At 36.5% G+C, this 21611-nt stretch overlaps 1 protein-coding gene across 1 annotated transcript; it reads left to right on the plus strand.

Moving 5' to 3' along the window:
* The first annotated feature begins 8561 nt into the window (after positions 1-8561).
* On the plus strand, positions 8562-16172 carry CENPW (centromere protein W). Its single transcript, XM_023924055.2, has 3 exons — positions 8562-8828; positions 13581-13694; positions 15129-16172. The coding sequence occupies exons 1-3, from the start codon at positions 8739-8741 to the stop codon at positions 15153-15155; spliced, it is 231 nt and encodes a 76-aa protein (XP_023779823.1). The 5' UTR covers positions 8562-8738; the 3' UTR covers positions 15156-16172.
* Positions 16173-21611: the final 5439 nt, after the last annotated feature.

The raw sequence follows: 21611 nt of genomic DNA on the forward strand, positions 1-21611 counted from the left end.
GTAAAGATGTTACAAATTCTTGTTGGAGAATTAAGCCATCTTTAATGAATTTAATTAACTAATAAATTAATCTGTTTCACTTACTCATAGTCACTGCATTGATATGTGGAACATATCAATGAGATATGCTCATTGAGCATATCAGTGAGCACAGGCCTTCCACAGAATGACCTTTACATTTCAAAGTCCCCCATAAAAACTAGGCCATCTAGTTCCTATATTCTTTATATGCTTGAGCTTTTTTCCCCTCATTCTCCTGTCCTGGCTCTCTTCCAAGATACTTTGCAGTCAAGAGTCGGCCTAGTGATATCACTACATCATCAGATAAAAGTGGGAAGACTGCTAGAGAACTGCAGACACATATTTCAAAACAGCAAATATCTCTTCACCAGTTTGAAAAACATGCTGAAAAAAATTCTCCTGATGACAAGTATATTTCTATTCCCTCTACAAGGAAGAGCATCATTCAGAATCAATGTATTGCCCTTAAAAAAAAAACAAAACAAAAAACATATGGAAAAAGCACATACCTGCCAAATTTTTAGGCAAAAGAGCTGCCTCCAAACAGCAATTTTATGCTTTTCATTGTGTTGTTTTATGGCAGCACTGAATAGTTGGTTTGTACAGGCCCAAAGCACCACCAGTCAGGGTGGCAATGAGCAGCAGTGTGAGGCTACTGACCTGCTCCAAGGGAACCATTCCATAGTACAATTGGTACTATTGGTGCATCACTGGTTACATTAAGGAGCCACAGCTCCTACCCAGGTGAAGGTACTTAAAAATTTTATCATAGCAACCCTACTTACTATGATGAACATCACTGTACACTTAAAAACAAAACTCTGCCACTATTCAGGCAGGAAAGCCTAAACACAAAATTTAAAATACCCAGGGTAAAAATAAGAGACCTTAGAGCTGACTTCTGTTTTCCAAGTGTCAGCTCACATTACAGTGTGTTCCTTCCAAAAAATTTTGCATTTGTGTTATGATTCACACTGTGTTTTTATGGTATTAGTTTTATTGTAATTGTATTTGTGCTGACGCAAGAGGTGTGGCTTTTGGCTTAAAATAGATATTTTCCTTAGCTTTGTGGTAGTTAAGTTACCCTATGTAAGCTCAGGTAGGGAGCCTCAATGTGGCTAGAAAATCAGTATTGCACCTCTGTTTACTAAACCAGTTCTACTGTCTATGGTGCTTCCACATACATTTACGTATTTCTTTCTTAACAATAGGCTTATACAGTCATGTAGGGCAGGGGAAGAAAACTTGATATGGCATCCCCATAGACACTATGGCTATTCTTGGGTGTAGTGGGTTAAGGCTCCGATGCAGTTTCTTACAGCAGAGAGCAGCATCTTGCCTCTGTGCAAGGCTACAGCTGCTATCTTTTAGTTTTATTAACCTGAAGTGCTACACCCTCGCTGTTTTCCTTTGTGTCAAGCACTGTTTGAAGAAAGTGTTATTTGTTCTGTATGGAAAGAAGAAGATTGTATCAGCAGCTGTTTATCTGCAAAACTGTGCTCAAAGTTACATTTATTTAAATAGTATTAAATAGTATTAAAATTTAAATAAATTACATTTATTTAAATAGTATTAAATAGTATTATAATATTGTTTTACAGTCAAATAAGTATGTCTTTCACTCTCTAAAATACCACTTCCATTTAATTGCATTTGAAACTGCAAATGTTACTGTCCCCAGAAGGCAGACCGATTCTAAGCTATTGAAAGAATTATTAGCTCAATGGATAATTAATCTTTGAAGCTTCTTTCTAAATATTATATAGCAAGATATTAAAAAAAAACAACCCAGACCTGAAACTACATTCCCAGGAATAAAATTAGCAGTTAACCAGCTGAAGGGAAAAGGATCTAGTAATTCCTGTACTTCACCATATTCTCTGAAGAAGTGCTTTTCCTTCCTTTATGCTACAGCAGTAGCATTTTAAAACTTTCCTTTTGGTACCTTCAGAAAACTACTGATTCTCAGTACAATATAGTTTCACAGAGGTTTATATTTTTCTAATAATTACTATCAAAAAAAGAAAAAAAATTGTGTTTGTGAATTTGCAGAAAGCATGACAAAGATCTCTGTACTCAAAAGAAATTCGAGCATTTCTGTAATGATGAAAACTAAAGAGTAATGCTGTAATTCTCTAGAGGGCTTATTTTTTACTAGCACAAGCCTAATGTTTTCAATAATTTTTCTTTTCACAGAAAAAAATAGGTAGTTGAACTTTGCATCCCACTCGATAGTTTGTATTAGATCATTAATTCTTAACTTAATTTTGAAGACAAATGATTTCATGTCTGCATACTAAAGAGAGCAGATCACTGAGGAACCATTTGCAGCAAACTGGCATATATTATATTACTTCATTCTCAGGTGACTGTATATTCTTTTGGCAGTTAATAAATAACTTCTGAAAATCTTCGTGGCAAAACCACATTTTGATTACAGCTTATTTGCATTATTTGCTTATTATCTGAAATGTTCTCTTTTTTAACTCCCTTATTAATTACAGTGGTTAAATAAATAGATAAATACAAATTACTTATTTTTCTCCTCCTGTCTTCTTGACAGCACAATACGTGCCAACTTTGTGCACTAATGGTAGTTCCTTTTGTAGTATATGTGCATTCCATGCACTCTGAAGGCAATCTTTAAATTCTTGCTTCACTTCAATGGCCATTCTCCATTTTTTTTCTACCATGTTCACATATAACAATAATGTTATGAGTTGGCTTCTGTCATAAAAATGTGATTTAAATTTCCAGCAATCAATTCACCTCATCTGAAACATAACCTGTCTCTTACTTTGTTGTTTCTTTTTTAATTTAGTTGTTTCTTTTAAATTTAGTTCCATCAGCAGGGTTACTGGGGCAAACCAGGTGGCAGGCAGGCATCCCACTGGCTATCACCTACTATTTATCAATTAAAAAAATATAACTAACTGTATTTTTTTTACCTGAGATATACACATAATTAGTTTTCTAACTGGCTTTAATGTTAACAAATATGCATATATATCCCTTCTTTTAGTACATTCATGGTGTATGCAGGCAGTACCAGGCAAGAAGTGGGCATTTTTCATTTACATTGGCCCAATGAACACTTCCGCCTCTGCTTTAGGAGAGCTGATGACTGCTGGCAACATGAAAAATCAGCAGGAGATTAAGTTTTTGCTTCAAGTGTGGACATCTCAAATTGTGATCACCCATTTTCCTCTGCAGCTGTGGCCAGAAAATTGGTAGATAGTTGTACAGCTAAGCAGAACATTCCAAAGCACATCATTTTGTGTTTCAGAGATAACATAACCCAGGGGAAATTAATCAAGAACTAGGAAAAATGCTATTGCACATCACACTTTTAGGGCTTTCTTTCTGACTGAAAAAAAAAACAACCCTCAACAGGGGAAAAAGCCTGGACCCTGTGGGAAATGAGGCTAAAGGATGTTGCTACCCTTCACATGAAGAACAAAGTGAAAAAAAGCAACCATCAGTCTCAGGCCTTCTTGTGGTCAACTCTTCTGATCCACTGTCCCTGATAAATATAATTAGAAAGTTGGCAGTTGAGTAATCAATTAATCTATTAATCTTTGAGGTCCTTATAGGTGGCCATTGCTATTACATGTAATGCTAATTAGGCCAGATTTTAGTAAAGTAAAATCCTGGGGAATATAATTAAATTTTGTGCTCTCCTTTCTTCTCTGTTTGTAACACATTTGCATAAAATGTGCATTTTTAAGGCAGAGAACAGGCATTTTTCAGAATACTGTCTAGGTTTGCAAACGTTTCTGAAAGAAGGGGGTCTTTTTGGCAGGTCTGGATTTGCTGATCAGAGCAGAGGTGCTGGAAGATCGTTCTGGTTTGTATGCAGTCATTGCAAGCATGACACCCGAAGAGAATAATACTCTGTTCCTTCTGGAATTTGCAGGAGGAATCAGGACTGGCATTAAATGGGTATATTAGATCCGGGAGAAAAATGCAAATAAACTACCAATCTAAAAAAAAAAAAATTAGAAAAATTACATGAACACAAAGTGGGTATCTAAAATAACTAATTTTTGTGTAATTTATTATTTATGATTTTCATTGAAAACACCTAAAATAAACACTTTCCTCTTACATACTTTAATAAAGTAATGGACAGTTATACCAATGTGATACTGCATCAAATTACTTGAAAAGCAGTGAAACTGATACACTTTTAGCTGATGGCATGTCAAGTGCACAAGGAGTATCTCTGAAGGTAAGAGTGACTGCTGAGCTGTGATTTATATGCTTCAGCATGAATGACATTCATTTTATGAATGCAATCAAAGCAGTCACAACAGACAGATGGTGTCTGGCCTGTGGAAGTCAACTGACTTCAGACAGGTTCTTAGAGCCTGATATACAGAGGGCTGATACACAGAATGTCCTAAAAATGAAACTGAAGCTTAAATGGTAAACTTTAAAATCAGCAAATAGTCACAATTTTAAATATAATTTATTATGTTTTGCCTTTCTTGTTTATTTAGTGTTCTGGGCCTGAAACATAGATAGAAATAGAACAACAAAAAAACCCAACAAAAAACAACCCAAAAGCAATGAAAATAATTTATTCTAGGGAATTCTCTCCTTTCTTCATGAAAATAAAAGGTGAATGCCAGAGTTTTGACTAGTATTTATTGCTGCAATTAAATTATTGTCATTACATCAATAGTGACAGCCACAAGGCAAAAGTTTCTTGTTAAAATTGCTGTTTCCCCCTTCTTTTTCAAGCAAGATGTTTCCTTAAGTTCCACAGAGGAGAGAAAAACATACAATTTGCTCCTTTGTATTATCTCTTTTCCTGTTTCTCTACCAAAGTATTCAACCACACCTGAATTATCCAAGAGAAAGAATATACAAATGTAACAGGAGAGTCAGTCTGTAAGCCCCAATCACTATGATCAAGCTTATCAACTACACTATAGAAGAGTTCACCTTTGCTGAATTGTTATGTTCTGTTTTAGAGATATCTTTTCATCACCAAACAAAACATCAAAAGATTTTAGGCTTTGACATCCATATCCAGGATATGTTTCAAAGTCTTTCATCAACCACTGAAAACTGGATTAGCACCAGAAAGTATTTAACAGTCTCTACCGACTAGAGAATAAACTGACAGACCTCTGGCTTAGCAAGAATTTATAAAATGTGATTATTAATTTCAAGATATAGCACTCTATAAATGGAATTTTTTGGTATTTTTGGAGGGAAGATTGACTTTAAAATTATGATTTGATGAAGAGCTGATGAAGAATTTGTTTGAAGATAATGTCAAAATCCAAAACCAAAATAATTAAACTAATAGTTATGAAGTACAGGCTGGGAGAACAAATTTAACAAGTTAGGATGTACTTTTAAAAGTTTCAGGACAGAAAGGAAACATGGCTTTTTAATTTAATTTCCAAATATTACCCTTATTTCAACTTACAGTTCACCAAAGCAGTGGACAAAATTAGTCTTTAAATTCATCTCTCTCCTTACAGAAACAGAGAGCTAAATGTTTACTGGTTTGCAGTTCAGCAGTGATGGCCCCAAACTTGGCCTCTTTTTAGCCACTGAAATGTATGGAAATGTTTTCAAAAAACCCACATGATCTGGGAGCAAAAGTGACAAAATAATATCACTGAAATTGCCTGTATTAAAAAAAATAATTAAAATAAATAAAAAGGAACATGAAATGACTGTTTTCCTGAAGAAGTCAGACACGGATGGTACTATTTTAACTGCTGAAATTTCCTTGCTCTAATCATCAGTCCCATACAATGCCTTTAGTTCTAAAACACAGCTCAGCATTGCTGGAAAACTGGGAAGATGTTGTGCTGCAGCTGAAGTTCACAAAATTAACTAATGCATGTTTAAAAACTGCAGTTCCTAAAAAGAAGAAAAATATGAAATTCTTGAAACGTTATTTGGAAACAAGGCAACTGCTTGTAGAAAAATGGATTCAAAACTGCTGCAGCTTTTAAACAGGTAAAATATGAAAATCTGCCTATAAGGCACAGAATTGCCTTTTTTATAAAGTTGCACAAGTATGAAAAAATGAGCAATTCCAACTTTCAAATAATTATGTTAAAATACAATTTCATTATTCTTTTACTTATTTAAATATTTCATAATATTATAACTGAACATTATGGATTTGTCAGAAATACAGAAAACAGTCATTTTCAAAATCAGAAATATAATGATACTGCATTTTCTGATTCACTGTAATCTCATCATTAATCCTTGCGTTAATAGAGACCAATAATCGAAACAGTTGTGATTTTTAATGAATTTATTAACTATTAAATTATTCCTGTCCATTGCAATGCATAATGCACAGAAGTATAATTTTTCTTTTCCTACAATATTTGTGTATTAAAATTAAGCTACTAAAATCATATTTACAGCAATATTTATTGATAAATAGCCTAAAATATAAATTCAAGGATAAATCTGAAATACTGAATTTCATGTTTGTTCAGTAAATCATAACATATAATTTACATACATTTAATTTATTACATGTACATTTGACCACTGTTATCAATTGCTTGAAGTAACTATTACAATTTTTTCAAAACCTAATAAGTAAGGAAATCTGGTAAATATGTAGATTTGAGCCAGCACTTTAAATTATATTTTCTGTGGCTAAAAGCAACACCAAAAAAAGTCCACTAGAAATATAAAACCATCAGAACCAACAAAACTCTAACAATATTACACTTAATAGTAGATTTCATTATTCAGTCATTGTCTACATAGCAAGCACATGACTAAAAGATACAGTTACTAGTCTTGACTCTCAGTTTCTGTTGTTTTATGCAGGTCACAGCACAGTTTCAAATTTATGTGGTGTATTTTAATAGTTTTAGACCTACAGTAGAGGCACCTTTGCAGTTCTTACAGTTTGTAAAATACTTGCCCGTACCAGTTTCCCACCAACAGGGCAAGATACTAAGGCCCAGTTCTCAGCTCGTGTAAGGTCCAGTGGAACTACTGATCTGTGCCAGCTGCAGATTTGAATCTGCTGACATGCTGAGTTATTGCTGATCCCGATGCAAGTTTTTGAGTGTATATTATGAGCATTACAGCATATGACCCTATGTAGCTCCTGAGTCAGAGAGGTTCAGTTAACTGAAAAAACCCAAATGTTTACTTGCAGCAGTGCTGCTCAGACATTAACTGTGACTATTATTAAACTGTACAAAAAAGTTCTGCGCGTTAGTGTGCTTATTCTTTCACAGAAAAAAAATGTTAAGACCCCGACTTTAAGATTAACATTGCTGTTGACGATTAATGGCAAATGACAGTCAAAACTGAAAGAACAAAGCATCATTTTGAAATAGCTGACGGAGTATGAAGAACTGGCAAATCTTAAAATCTCTCCTGCTGTCAGATATCATACTTCTATCTGGACTACATTTTGTGCATATTGTAAAATTATCTAAAATACTAAACCATACAGACTAAAGAAGATACTTCAATAAAACTGATTCATATCTGGGTGCTGGTATTTTGAACATATTAAGACGATATATTTATCTTATCAACATTTAAATTTGCAAGCTTCCTATAGGCCAAAGAAAACAAAAAAACCTAATAAATATTCTGAAAATCCCCATACCTCAGTATGAAATCCTGACCCCTTCTCCAACTAAGTACACACCGCCCAAATACACTGAGAATGCCAAGCTACAGGGGCCCCTCTGCGGGGAAACCCGTATTTCAGTCAGCAGCATCCGTCAGCTAAAGCAGGAGTACAGGGACAGATGATGGAGGAAGGATGACACGTAAAGTGGTGGCCGATTTCAGAACCACTGTGTGTTTCTGAGTAGCAGTAAGTCAATGCCTACGTGTACTAAAGCAGGATTTTGTCCAGATTTACGTGCAGAACGCAACTATCACTCCAGGCTCCTTTCAGTCTAAGATTATGGTGCTAATTAGGCTCCTGGCCCTGCAGCCCTGTCCCATCTCCCAGCAGGGTCCCACCATCAAAGGGGGGCACAAGCGTGCTGTACAACTCCCTCGGCTTCTGCGGCAAGGAAATACCGGCACACCTGGGCGGCGATCGCCAACTTAAAATCCGCCGCCCGAGGTTTGCTGAGGCAGCGCCGTGACAGCGCCTCTGACCCGTGACGCCTTCCCTGCGCTTCGGCAAATCCCCTCATGCGGCAGCGGCCGGCCCAGGGCTCGCAAACGGCAGTCGGGGAACCGCCCGCTCGGCTTCCCGTCAATGTCACTGAAAAGGCCCGGGCAGAGATGCGGATAATTCGCTAGAACCAGGCCTAAAGCCAGCTCTCGGTTCGCTCGCAAGGGAAGCGGACCGACACGGAGGGGCTCGCGAGGGGACCGGTCGTGGCGGTGTCCGCCGGGACCCGCCCGTCTCTCGAGCACCTGCCCTCCGGGGAGAGCCGCTCCCCGTTCCTGCGCCACGCGGGCGGCGGGGCCGGGCCCGGCGGGACGCTGTCCCCGCAGCCCCTGTGCGGCTCCTGGGCGCGGCTCCCGGGGAAGCGCCGGGGCCGAGAGCGGCGCGAGGGGCGGTGCTGCGCGCGGCCGTTGGGAAGTTGCGTCACGGCGGGCGCGCGCGGCTGCGCGAGGGCGGCGGATTCGAACGGCGGAGGGAGCGAGGGCGGCGCGCGCGCGGCGGGAGCGGCGGGAGGAGGAGGAGGAAGAAGAAGGAGAAGGAGAGGGAGAGGAAAGAAAGTAGCAGGAGGAGGATGAGGAGCACGGCGCCTCGCAGCACTTTGCGGAAAATAATAAAGAAGCACAAGCCGCAGTTACGCCTGGCGGCGAACGCCGACCTGCTGGTGAGGAAGGAGAGGGGCGGGGGAGAGGCGAGGCTGCGGCTGCCCCGGGGAGTCCGGGAGCAGCCGGCCCTAAACAGGGACGCTTACTCCCTAAGTGCTCTGGCCTGTGCGCCCTGGAACACTTCGGGTGTGACGGCATGTCGAGTTACTACTAATGGTGATTCTGCAGGGACCCACAGGCAGCGGGGCGGCAAAGCCTGGGGGACAGGCGATTGTTTTGTCCTGTATGAGAAAATACACGGAGAAAATAAAAGCAGAGATTGCCGCTCTCGCTTTGCTGGTGGCCGCTGTATTGTAGGTCTTTGACAGTGATCTTGTGGATTCAGGAACGGGCTGATGCATGGCTTGTGTGTCACTCCATGTATACGCTGATGTTTGAAAGAGTTTGGTGTAGACACACCGAGAAATAGCAATTCGGGTTATGTGGCTGCTAGGTGCAGGTGTTTGTGTAATTCAGTTCGGGTGTGCAGGTAGTCAGAGCTGTGATCAATGAGTTGCTGAGCTGCTATGGCAGCTTGAGTGCTCATATGTTTTTAAAAGGCCATCTAAGTAGTCTCTGCTTTAAACTGTGGGATGACAAATCTTGTTAGTGATCCGGTAAGGTGCTGGAGTCCTGATCACGGTTTAAAAACGCCTGCCAAAAAGGTGGGGCTGAAAGAGCCGTGTTTGCAAAAACAGGCCAACAAAGCTGAATTGCTTCTGACCTGCTCTAAGGGGTTTGCAGCACAGGTAGGGTTTGTCTCACCAGGAAATTATTTGACTACAGCAAGAAAACCTGACCTCAAGACAGCTGTGGTAGTTGCTATGTTAAAAAAAAACCAAAAAACATTAAAAAGATACTCTTTGAAATAACTTAGACTTGCTAAATTATGATGTGCTATTGTGATGTCCTCTTGTTTACAAATGTATGTGGCTCTCAGAGCATTAAAGCATTAACACATGTTGTATACTAGTATGGACCCTGACTTCACATTTTTTATGTGTATAAAAGTTGTGTCTTTTAGGCATCTTGAAGGTTGGTATCTAGATATATGAAGCTAAATGTAAAGATATAAAATGAAAATAAGTAATATGAGATTAAAATGAATGAATGTGGCAATTACATGAGAGTATTTAGATTTGAATGTAAACATTAAATATTTTTCTAATGGAGTAGAACCAATAAAAATATGATCTCTTCCTAATGTTTCTGCTGCCTTTGGATTTTTTAATGGACTAAGGACCTGGCCCCTTGCTGCTACCCATGCTCAGACCTACTCAAAGCTTACTCAGTGGAATGCAGTAGTCAACTAATCAAATGCACACACAATCAGACTTTTTTCTTTTTTTTTTAATCCTTGGTAACAGTTGGTCTGTGTTTCCAGGGTAATTACAATTTGGCTTCAAGGTAGTGTGGCTGTCTGAAAAAGGGCAAGTGGGACATCCCTCCAAATATTGGCCTTTGGTTCCTATCTCTTTCTGGTCCTGGCGCTAAAGTTCACTGAGCTGCAGAGTGAATTGAATTCACTGAAGTTTACAAACTAACAACAACAATCAGATCCAGCTTAAAATATGGCTACACAAATGTTCATTGCAACACAAAGGATGAGAACAGAATAAATTTTAATAATGTGATGGAAACTTAGATTATCTCTTCTGGTGATGTCAAATTACACAGCCTTTTATATTACAAGGGTTGGCTTTTTTATTTTACCTTTAAACAAGAATGTCCAGGTGTGGTGGTTGTCCATGATGTTCCTCAACTAGGCATGTGTCTAACAGCTCTTTAGCTCTTTATTTGGGTGGCCAAATAATCAACTCAGCTGAAATTATGCTTCTTTTAAGGAAAAAAAAAAAAAAAGGGATTGGGGAGTTTATTGTGTAGTAAGACAAGTAACAAATTTTCAGAGTATATTTTCTAGTGCTGTGTTATTCTCTGCAAACCCTGTAAGAGTGATTTGATCACATACATCAGAAACTTATATAGTAGCTGTCTTAACAAGATGGAGCCATATACATTTTGAGCAGAGAGCTTATATCTTCTCAAGGGAAGTATGAGAAAAGTGCTAGTTCAGTTTCTGGGCTATCTTCCAGAGCGATCCATGCTTTATGTCTGAATCTACTGCAGTATGTGCCCATTCCAGTAAAGTGGTCTGCCTGCTTTAGGAGAAATCAGATTGCTTTCTTTTTTCCCTTCGGTGATTATTTTTACTTAAACAAATATCTTCTTACATGATCGTAACTAACAAGTTTGAAAGGCATAAGAATTCAGATAATTTTGTTAAATACTTGAATAAGGTTTCTTCATCTTTGATCGAGTCTCTTCTCGAAATCTGAAGTTTTGTCAGAACCTGTCCCCTAAGTGTTAATATCTACCTCTTTGCGCAGTGTAACTATCAAATTTCATCAGCCTTTCTCAGGAAGCTTTTTGTTTTTGTTTTGTTTTTTTCTTTAAGGGGTTTGATAATATCTTCAGATGAAGAGATGCAAATATTGTTTCAGGTTTTTTCAAGGCTGTTTTTGAAAATAAGAGGTAAAGATTTTAGTACTGAAGTTCAGATATTCCCCCAATGGTCAGAGAAGAAAATATGCAAGCTTTGTTCTAGCTTGCAATTACAGAAGAAAAGCAGGATCTTGGCTGCTTCTTTTATGCTTGAAGGGCACATGTATGTTTCCATCGCAGGAAAAGCTTAATGAATTGCACTGAATAGTCTCTTTAATTTGTTATCACCATAGAATGATTAATAAGTGTGCATTGAGGTGAAATATCAGTCTAGAGAATTGTTTTGAAGTTATGGTAGTAAAACAAAATTGCAGTGGTTGTCCCTGCTGTTCCACAGTTCTGTTGAACAGGTGTGTGGAAGTTGTTGTGTAAACAGTGGTGTGAATTTTTTACATAAGTTCTTTCTTTTCTGGAAAGTAATATTCTGTTTTGTAAGGTGATTTTCATGAGTAGTTAGTTCAAAACTGTTTTAAAATTTTATGCAGAAGGGCAATAATTTGATATGTAGTAAAGCAATGTCTTTAAACAAATACGGTATTGCTTAGTTACATGTTGGTAATTCATGGTATTCAGTCATTCTGCCTTTCACTAACCTTTCTCTATTGCCTTGAATAATCTTGAATATTTATTAACTTGTGTGCTCTGTTGTGGAATATTCTGATTTTAGTTATGTGACTATTTAAATCTATTGGAGTACAGGGGAAGCTTCTCCACATGCAGCAATTCACTTTGAAAATACGAAAATAAAGGTACTGTGATTCTGAGAGAAGATGCAGTTTTTAAATGTGGTTTTAAAATTCACAGTTTTGCCTTTAGGTATCTCAGAAGAAGGACATGCAAGTACGGAAGCTTTTATTCCACCTCTCACTTCTCTTCCAGGTTGTTTCCAGAAATCTAATCTCCATGTTGATAAGTTTAATAATGAGAGTTCTAATGTTGAACATTATTTTAGTGCTGCTGCTTGATTCTGTTGGAGATAATTTCAGTGTGAATAACTAAAGAATTGTTCTAAAGCAGCTTTTATATTTGGTGGAATAAATCTGCACGAACATCTGCTTTTTGTGTAGTGGATGCTTCCAAATGATGTCAAATATTATGTAAATTTATCTATTGCACTCTGGCTTCATTTAGTTCAGGATATTTAAAAAAAAAACCACCTAAAATGCTTTTCATATGAACAGAGTTCTTATGACCAGGACCATGTCTCGTAACAAATTCTTTGTGCTGAAAACCAACTGCCAAAGTATTTCCTGTAAACTCTTAATTTGTAACTTTCCACATTACATTTTTCCAGACTTTACAGATAAGGTATTGCAGAATAAATATATCACCTTATTCATACAAAAAAAAAAATTCATATATTGCAGTAATATTTTTCTGAGCTCTTGAATGAAAACGTAATTTGTACACTTTATGTAGCAGAGGTGATGTTGTTTAGAAAGTTTAATTTACAAAAGGTGCAATTATCAATTTTTCAGGATGGATTATTAAAATAGTTCATATAGTGTCTGTATAATGCTAGAGGTTTCTATTATAGCTCCTTGTTTAATTACTACACAAATGTGCTATCGGCTAGCAGTTTTAGTCCACGCTGGAGCAGTTCCTTCCTTGCCTGCTGCAATTTTTTCCTGCCTCTGTATCAGCAGAACAGCATTCTGCACAGAACGGAATATTGCTTGACCAGTTCTTTTAATGTGAAAAATCTAAGTGATGAACAGGGGAAAAATGGATAGAACCTCCTGACACTGGAGAATTCCAAGTTCTGGAGAAATTAATGTCAATGTCCCTTTACACTGGAAAGGGGCAGAAGTCCTTGAACTTGTCTGTGGTCCATTTGGCGATAAGACAGGGATGAATTTGCTGTCTGTAAAAGTCTGGCCATTGTAGTCACTGAAAATTGACTATATTTACTAGCAAGCAAAAAGGCTCCTTATTCTCTGATATTTGTGTTTGCATTTTATTATTAAAAACTGCTAATAAAAATCAGATTTATTCCTTTTAGATCAGCTGTGGTTTGCATGATCATTTCTAAAGCACTTTTACCATTTACGTATACTAAATTTAAACTCTGTTTACAAGAGTCTTGCATGAAGGGAATGTCTTAGAAATATAGTGAGGCTTGAACTGAGTGATAAATTTTTTTCCTGAGAACACCTTTCAGGAATTTGGAAGCAGTCTTAATATGCAAATTTTCTGTTGCAAACAATGAATCTTTAAAAAATCAAACTGTGTTTAAAAAGCTGACTAATTTTTTTTTCTCTATTTTAAAGGTTCATTTGAACTTCTTACTGTTTCTCCATCGGCTAGCAGAAGAAGCCCGGACAAATGCTTTTGAGAACAAAAGTAAAATAATTAAACCTGAACACACCATATCTGCAGCGAAGGTATTAGCACATTTTAATGTTTTTTATTTTGGTATAATGGAAAATGTATTATGACAGCATGTACAAAAGCTTTCTGTGTTGAAGTTGATATTTGATTTATAATTCAGAACCTATAGACACTTAATATTCTTTGTCCATCACTGGCATAATTTACTGTTACCAAGACAACAAATTAATTCTCCTTGCCCTATTAAATATAACCCAATTTTCTTGATTATTCCCTGTTTAAAGTCATAATTTCAATATATGGGTAAGTCTGCAAAATGGTCTTGCCAGCAAGCCTTCATGGCCTGAAAGGCAGTCCAAAGTTGGAGGATCCTTGTTTCAGCTGAGAGTACATCAAGGAAGCATGCTGTCTTAACTTCAGTGATATAAGTGAAGCTTTATGGAACAAGTGAGAAACAGTAGAGAGGTTCAAATACCTTTCTTACATCTTCAGTTCTTACCTGCTTAGTCTGAAATAAGTTCACAGTGGGTTCTGGCAACATTGTGTGGATACTTCTTGAACAAACATACTTTGTGTGATGTATTTGGCAAAGAAAGAGCTAAGGGAGGGAGAATTAGACTGTGGATTGTTATATAGGTAGTTCAGTATAACAAAAATTGCTGTATGAATATCTGTGAAGAAGGAATTCACGGCATTGCAGAGCATGGTGAGTTTTGTGTACATGCAAAAGAAGAGAAAGGGGAAGGTGTTAATGCTACTTTGTCTCCCTAGAAAGGATGTCAAAATAAAACTGAAATGCTTTTGTATTCTGTAGCTCATTTCACTCCCTAGGATACGTCTGCTTTACTTTGATGTCATTAAGGAATTCAGTCTCTTTATTTTATCTATTTAACCCCCTTCTCCTGCTGAGAAAATTGGTAGGTCAAAACTTGATGTTACCTGATAGTTTGATCCTGTGGCTTCTGTTTATTTTCACTATTTTTTTTTTCTGTCTGCTGAAAAGTTTAGTTTGATACTTTTCTTATTACTATAGTAACAGAAACATATACAGGATATGTAGAGTAGCCAAGTGAATGTTGCAGTTGGAGTCTTACACATTTATGGTTTCTTTTTAACTGCAATCTTAACAGTTTTTGAACATTTTTGTGCTCCATTTATTTTTTTAAGGTGAGAAGAAAGGAAAAACTGCCTGTATTTTAATAATTTTAACACTTAAATAGTCCCACTTGGGCTTTGAAGTTCATTTTTCAATTTAAACTCCAAACCAAAAAATGTCCTTCCAAAGGTCTGTGTGCTTTTGTTATAGAAAGAAATAAGGCATTGCAAACAAAAATCGAGCATAATAGCTGTATTATTGCAAACCTTATTTTCTCTTTGTCTAGGCCCAACAGGGTAAGAACTTCAAGGAATCTACTGATGGTTCTAGAGCACTATTGCTGCCTGAATTGTATTGATATATATACTTTTTTCTTTTTTTCCCTTTGCAGGTTATTTTAAAGAAAAGCAGAGGCTAGAAAACAGACCACTGGAATTTTAAAGGACATTTTTCATGTTTTCTGAATAACTTGAGTTATACTGTAAGCCAGCTGTGTAGCACTTGTGGAACTATGTAGTTTTGTTGATATCTATCTCCTGACTATCTTGCTGTTTCTTAAAAAAAAAAAAAATTAAAAAATCTTAGAATGTATATTTTCATACACTTCATGAATAATTTTAAACTGTGTATCACTTGTCATTTAAGACTTTTGATGTACCTTATTTCATAATGATGGAGGAATGCTTGTACCATAGATATTCTTCGGGTACAATCTGGCATTTATTACTAAAAGTGTGAAACTTCTTAAAGGGAACAGCAGTTAAAAAAAACTCAACAGGTTTCACTAAATCCAGTATAGATTGTGCAGTTCAGAGCAGATTTACTAGCTAAACAAAATTATGGCTTTCAAAACAATTACTGTAGAAACAAGTATATTAAATACCTTGTCTTCAGTTTATTTATAAATGTCTTGATAATTTTAAAATTGCTTTGAAAAGTAGATTAAAACTTCTGAGTTCTGGGGAAAGAATACATAATTGCTATTTTAAATCATGGTCTGAACTCTTAAGCTGACCTGTTGATGTAGTATATGTGACAACTTGGTGGTCTTTAATTCAGTCGGTGTGGACAGATGCACAGGTTATGAAAAAGGAAAGATCTGGCACAGCTGATGTTTTTGAAGTTAGATCTTGTAAAAATAACAAAGATAAGTTGACATGAGTGACAAGCTATTTCCTCCCTCTTTTGAGTGTCATACTTAACTTGTCAGAAGTCTGTAAATGTACATTATGCAAAAATGTCTTCTTAATATAATATTCTGTTCCTATTCTGATATTTGTAATCATTTACTGAACACTTTGCTTAAAAAAAAAATAAAGTTATAGATGAATCTTAGAGTTTGAGCTGATAATGCAGTTTTGTGGAATTATATGGTAGCTGATCCTTGATGTGCACAGTGAACTATTCTTAAAATAAAGAACCTTTAAAAGTGTTATGCATTGAGTAGCCTAATTTTGTTTGACACCTTACCAAGTATATTCTAGAAACTCAGGAAAAAAAAAAAAGCATTTTAGGAATATTTTTGTAGTCTATGTATGTAGTTTTATGTAGTCTTATGTAGCAGTGCCAGTACTTATAATTTCATATCATGTCCATGTACTTTTTAAAATGCTGTATAACCTTTGAAAAGTCATCCTCTTCCAGTATGCAAAAAGGAAGGAAGAATTACTCTCCTGCTTTAGGTGACTGACAGAGTTTAGTACATTCAGCTTCTTGTAAGGGTTGACTATATTCTTTATTCTGCATTTTCTTCTCTTACTTCCTTGGAATCCACAAAGAAGGCCAAGAACATACACATGTAGAGGATATGTGGACTTAATCTAAAGTACATTCTCAGGAATAAAGAAGATCTAGCTACATATTTATAATTTTATTTCTAGTTACTGTCTTTGATTTAACAATTTTATTGCAACACTTGATTTTCTTTACAAATGTTTTCTCTTAATTTTCCCTGAAATATTTTCTTAGAGTCTTGTATAATCACATACCTTCCTCATTGTACAATTGTTTGAGTACTATAGCTTTGTTGGGAACTTGTTTTGATATCCACTTTAGCTTTTTCTTTTTTGATTTTTTCCTAGGAGCAAGATTCACTCTGAGCTTAATGGAATATTCTCATACATTTAGTAGATAGATTTAGTATACATACATTTAGTAGATAGTAGATCAGCTACTGTTGGAGAATGGAAGGCAAAAAAGGGTTAAAATCAACCACCAGTGTACTTTTAAAGTATTTTGTACAGTGGTTTTGGCCTGTATTCATGGTTAAGAAGCTGCCTCTTTTTAACAGTAGAGGGACTTTGATAGTACATTGTGAATGTTTTGTAATAACTGGAGCAGGCAGGTATTAAGAAGACCAGGGTAGCTTGGACCGTGTTCAGGTTTCTCTCCTAAACCTCAGCTAAATACTTACTGAAAATTAATGGGGCCAATGAAGTTGGCTTAAGCTTTTAGAAATGTAAAATGCTATTGTGTTTTTCTAGTATATTCTTGAATGTTCACCAGAAGGTTAATTATATTCCTATTTGGCAGCTTTTCTGTTCTCCTTCATGTATAATACCTAGGGTCTCTTCTCTATGCAGTATTCCTTACTGGATTTTTAAAATTAAAACTTACAGCAGTATTGTCTAAATACCCATAAACAATACAATTAATATAAACTTGGAGGCTATAGTGATAGTTCATTCCTGTGTCATGTCCCTGTTTAATGGCAAAGTATCAAAGCATGTAGTTCTATAAATTTTTTTTTTTAAACTAGATCTGTAGTAGAAGACCTAATTAAGTTGTGTTATTTGAATTCCTGTGTTGATTCTTTGCCATTCAGAGGAAAAAGGCAAGGATTTTTGAGGGAAGAGTCATGGTGATGCTCAGCTGTTTTCATGAAACCTTGAGAAATTTATTGTTCTGAAACAACTGACTCAATATTGAATTTCCTCTGGTTTTAAGCATAAGATTCTAGAGCTTTTTGGAAGGAGAGGAGCTCTGTCAATGCAATTAAAACTCCTCATTTCCTCAGAAAGCACGATGGATGTTCTAAAAAATTAGAGGCACATCCGTTTTTTCTATTCTTTCTGCTTTGCAACTTTCCCCATGTTCTGTTTCACATCCTACCCTGCCTTTTCACTCTGATCATCAGTGAAAGAGGGTAAAGTTATGAAGAAATAGAACCTACCCTGCCTTTTCACTCTGATCATCAGTGAAAGAGGGTAAAGTGATGAAGAAATAGAACTTGGTAAAAGTACTTCTGGTAGCCCTTATCTTGGTTTTCAGGTGTTGATGTGGCTAGTGTTAGACCCTGGGCCAGGGTAGTATCACAATTGATTAAGCCACAAAAGAAGAAGGAAAGTGTTGATCAGCAGATGACTGTGAGGGAAGAGAGTGGTGCTCCTGCTATTTTAGTTTCATTTCACTATGGAGTGACTGGTGAGAGTGTATCTGCTGTTTGCCAACTTGAGTAAGTCTTCTGGTGAGCAGTATGCCCCATTCCAGCTCACAGTCACAGCATGCATTCACGCATACTGTGCTTTGATTTTGTAGAGCATGTAAGTCTAATATTTTCTGAGTGGTATAAATCACTTGATTATTATATTTAAAACTTCTAAAAACTCTGAATATTAAGAGCAATATAAGTATATGGACCTAGTCAAGTGAAGGTTAGATCTATGGACCTAACTCCTAATGGTGTCAACATGAATAAATGAACTTGTATACTTGATGGATCAGGGCCCACTAATCACTTTTCTGTTTGAATGTAAAGTTGTCTCTGTTGTTTTGAGTCAGAAAATCAACACAGGTGCTAGAGAGGACATTCATGCCTCAGAGTTTCATTGTGGTTTTATGTGGAGAAGTGTGTGACTGCTGAAAAATAATCTGAAGTTTCATAATACAAATAGTTACTGTTTTCTGGTTATAGTCATTCAGTAAAGGAAAAATCCAGAAATATGTATGCTGTAATAGAAAAATTCTTTTTCTAGCCATAAGGTGGGGATAGAGCAAAAACTCTATTTTTTCCCTGTGGTAACTTTCCATTAGAGCAAGTATTCAGATTATTCCTACTAAAAAGTATTCTATAGATTGTGACACTTTCAGTTTCAAAAATTTGATTTTTTGAAGACTGCCAAACCTACACTGCTGACATATGTAAGGCAATTGATGTGAAAAAGAAAAAAAATGCCACTCACATCCAAAACAGGATGTTCTCCTGATCTGTGCTGAGAGGATGAAAGATGTGAAGGATCTTGAAGATTTTTCTTTATTCAAAGCTAAATGTTTCTATATAATATAGTTTTCTTAATTAGAGGTCTATAGTTATTTGTACAACATAGCCTTGGTTTTAGAAATGGGTATATTCTATGTGCAGTTTAATGAAGGAAATTCTTGTACAAGATGTTACTTTTTTAGCAGCCTTAACCATGAAACATAGAGTTTGTACTGGCTAACTTGCTGACTCAGCATTCCATTAGTCTTTATCTGTTTAGAACAACTAAGAGCATGTAACTCATAAATGTGAGGTAAATGCATAGGGTTCTGAGGTGCCTTACGAGTATGCATTAAGAAGGTGTGACTTGCATTTCAAATAAAAATGCTGATTACATTAAATCAGAATTCCTTTCCCACAGCTGTGAGATACACGTCAAATTTAAGTTCATTAGAATGTTTCAAAGCTATGTGTGTAGTTGTTTTTCAGTTTAATATGTATATTGTCATATACTGTGTATGTATTGGTATATAGGGTTCCTTCATATGTTTTTATGGTAGTGTAGCTGCTGTGATAGCTTACTTGGATATGAAAAAAGAGGGTAATAGAAGAAATTTCTTACACTTTTGAGTAGCTTCAGATACAGGCTGAGAAAATGCATTTCCGTTGTGGTAAATACCGAATTGCAACCTTTTGAAGAAGTTGAGGAGTCTTCCCACCTGACAGTTCATGGTTCTGCAGACATAATCGGTTGGAATTCATTCATTTACTGTTTGGTGAACAATGTTGGGGGTTTGTCAGTTTCTTTGCAATCCACATTCATCAAATTTACATGGGCTTTGATACATAATATTCTCCTGTGGGCTGAGTTATTAATGTTATCCTGACCAAACTGCTGAAAGATCTTTTCAGGTCATTTGATACCTGTAAGATCAAGTTTCTTACTGAGAAGGTCACTTTCCTGGGGAATGATTTCAGGGGATGGAGAACATGGTGGAGTGCAGAAAAACTCCTAAATACCCCTAAAGTAATTTCTGGTTTAAAAAACCCCAAGCGTAGACACAACCTTACTAACTGATAATAATGTGACTGCAGCAGTTAAATAAAAGCAAGAACACTTCCTCCATCAGTGGTTTGCTCAATCTTCTGGCACTAGGTCAGGTTCTACAGAAGAGCTGCTTTGTTTCTGAAGCATGTAGAAAACACGGAAAGGTATGTTTGCGATAGAACAGATCCTGAATCAAAATTTATGAGGGGCAAATACTTGCAGTGTTTGCAAATAAATGCAGTCAGGGATAGAGTTGGATTAGCTGGAGTTTCCAGTCTGTTATATTGTTTTGAAACTGGTGTAATTGTATTGGTGCTGACCTCTAAAATTGACAGCCTAATGCGAATTGTTTTAATTTGTTCAACTTCAGTAGGTAAATACACAGATTATATAACAAGTAATTTTTAATGAATTGCTGCAAATTTTATGAATAGACCAGATAAAAGAAAGCATTAAAGTAAGAGATAAGCTAGTTTTTTAAAAATCTATTGCATATCTGAAATCTTAGTACAAGCAAGCTTCTAGTTGTGGCTGTAGAAGCTGTTTTTCACATAGTAAAAGCTAAAGTTACTAGTGATGGTTGGTTGCACTTAAATGTTTAAGTTCTTTAGTTGATTTTTGCTCTTCAGATAAAATTATGTATTCTTCCAAAACTGATGAACTGTTTAAATATTACTGATTCCTGAAGATTGGCTAGAATTAAAAGTAAGATAAAAGACAGTAATTAAAAAAACAAAACAAAACAGAGAGCAGTCAAGAAAAGGGGAGGATAAGCTCGTGACATAGTTAAGGTTGACCAGATAATAATTTCTTCTGTTTCTGTAGTTTTACCATTTGTGTTTCATGTTTAACTGTGGGCTCCCATGTTTTCCAGATTTAACAGGTTGGGTCTTGGTAATGGAGGGCAGTAGCTGTCATGTAGTCTAAGTAGTAATATTCTAAAACTTTTTCCAATAAGGATATGGGATATCTTACTAAATTGCCACCAGAATTCCACACAGTAATTAATTTTGATGATACTTTACCTGTAGCCTATATTGGAAGATTTTCCCACAAATTCATATGGAATGAACCTTGAAAATTCAGATCAGAAATGGACAAAACTTCGTCTTTATCTTCTGTTGTCCTTGGTACTCTTTCCATTTCTGGGTAAGACTGGAGAGCCATAGTGAAGGTTTATTTTAGGGCAGCGTTAGACATTTAAAAGTCCAACATTTAAAAGTACTGCCAAAAGGATGGATTAACTTTCAATCCTTTTTGAAGGCACGTTAGTATTCACAGAATGAATCACATTGTTGGTAAGGTTGGAAGGGACTGCAGTGGGTCATCTTCTCCAACCTCCCTGCTCAAGCATGGAGCACATGGCACAGGATTGTGTCCTGATGGTTCTTGAATATCTCCAGCGGGGGAGACTCCACAACCTCTGGGCAACCTGTTTCAGCTCTCTGTCACCTGCCATGACCCACACACATATTTCTGTATATGTGTAGTGTCGTTCTGATTTGGAACGGCTTTAAAGAACGACACAAACTCTCAAGGGAGTTTCAACACGAGAATTCTCTGGTTTATTACTTCAGGCCTGCTTTTTATAGACTGGTACGTGGAAGGTACAGAAAAGAAACTCTTAT

This window comes from Cyanistes caeruleus, chromosome 2 (assembly GCF_971803275.1).
Source record: "Cyanistes caeruleus chromosome 2, bCyaCae1.hap1.1, whole genome shotgun sequence".
NCBI classification, from domain to species: domain Eukaryota; kingdom Metazoa; phylum Chordata; class Aves; order Passeriformes; family Paridae; genus Cyanistes; species Cyanistes caeruleus.

Coding starts and splice junctions, on each gene's coding strand:
- CENPW (XM_023924055.2), top strand. CDS start 8,739: ATGAGGAGCACGGCGCCTCGCAGCACTTTGCGGAAAATAATAAAGAAG. Junction 8,829..13,580: donor CGGCGAACGCCGACCTGCTG/GTGAGGAAGGAG, acceptor TCTATTTTAAAG/GTTCATTTGAACTTCTTACT. Junction 13,695..15,128: donor ACACCATATCTGCAGCGAAG/GTATTAGCACAT, acceptor TTCCCTTTGCAG/GTTATTTTAAAGAAAAGCAG.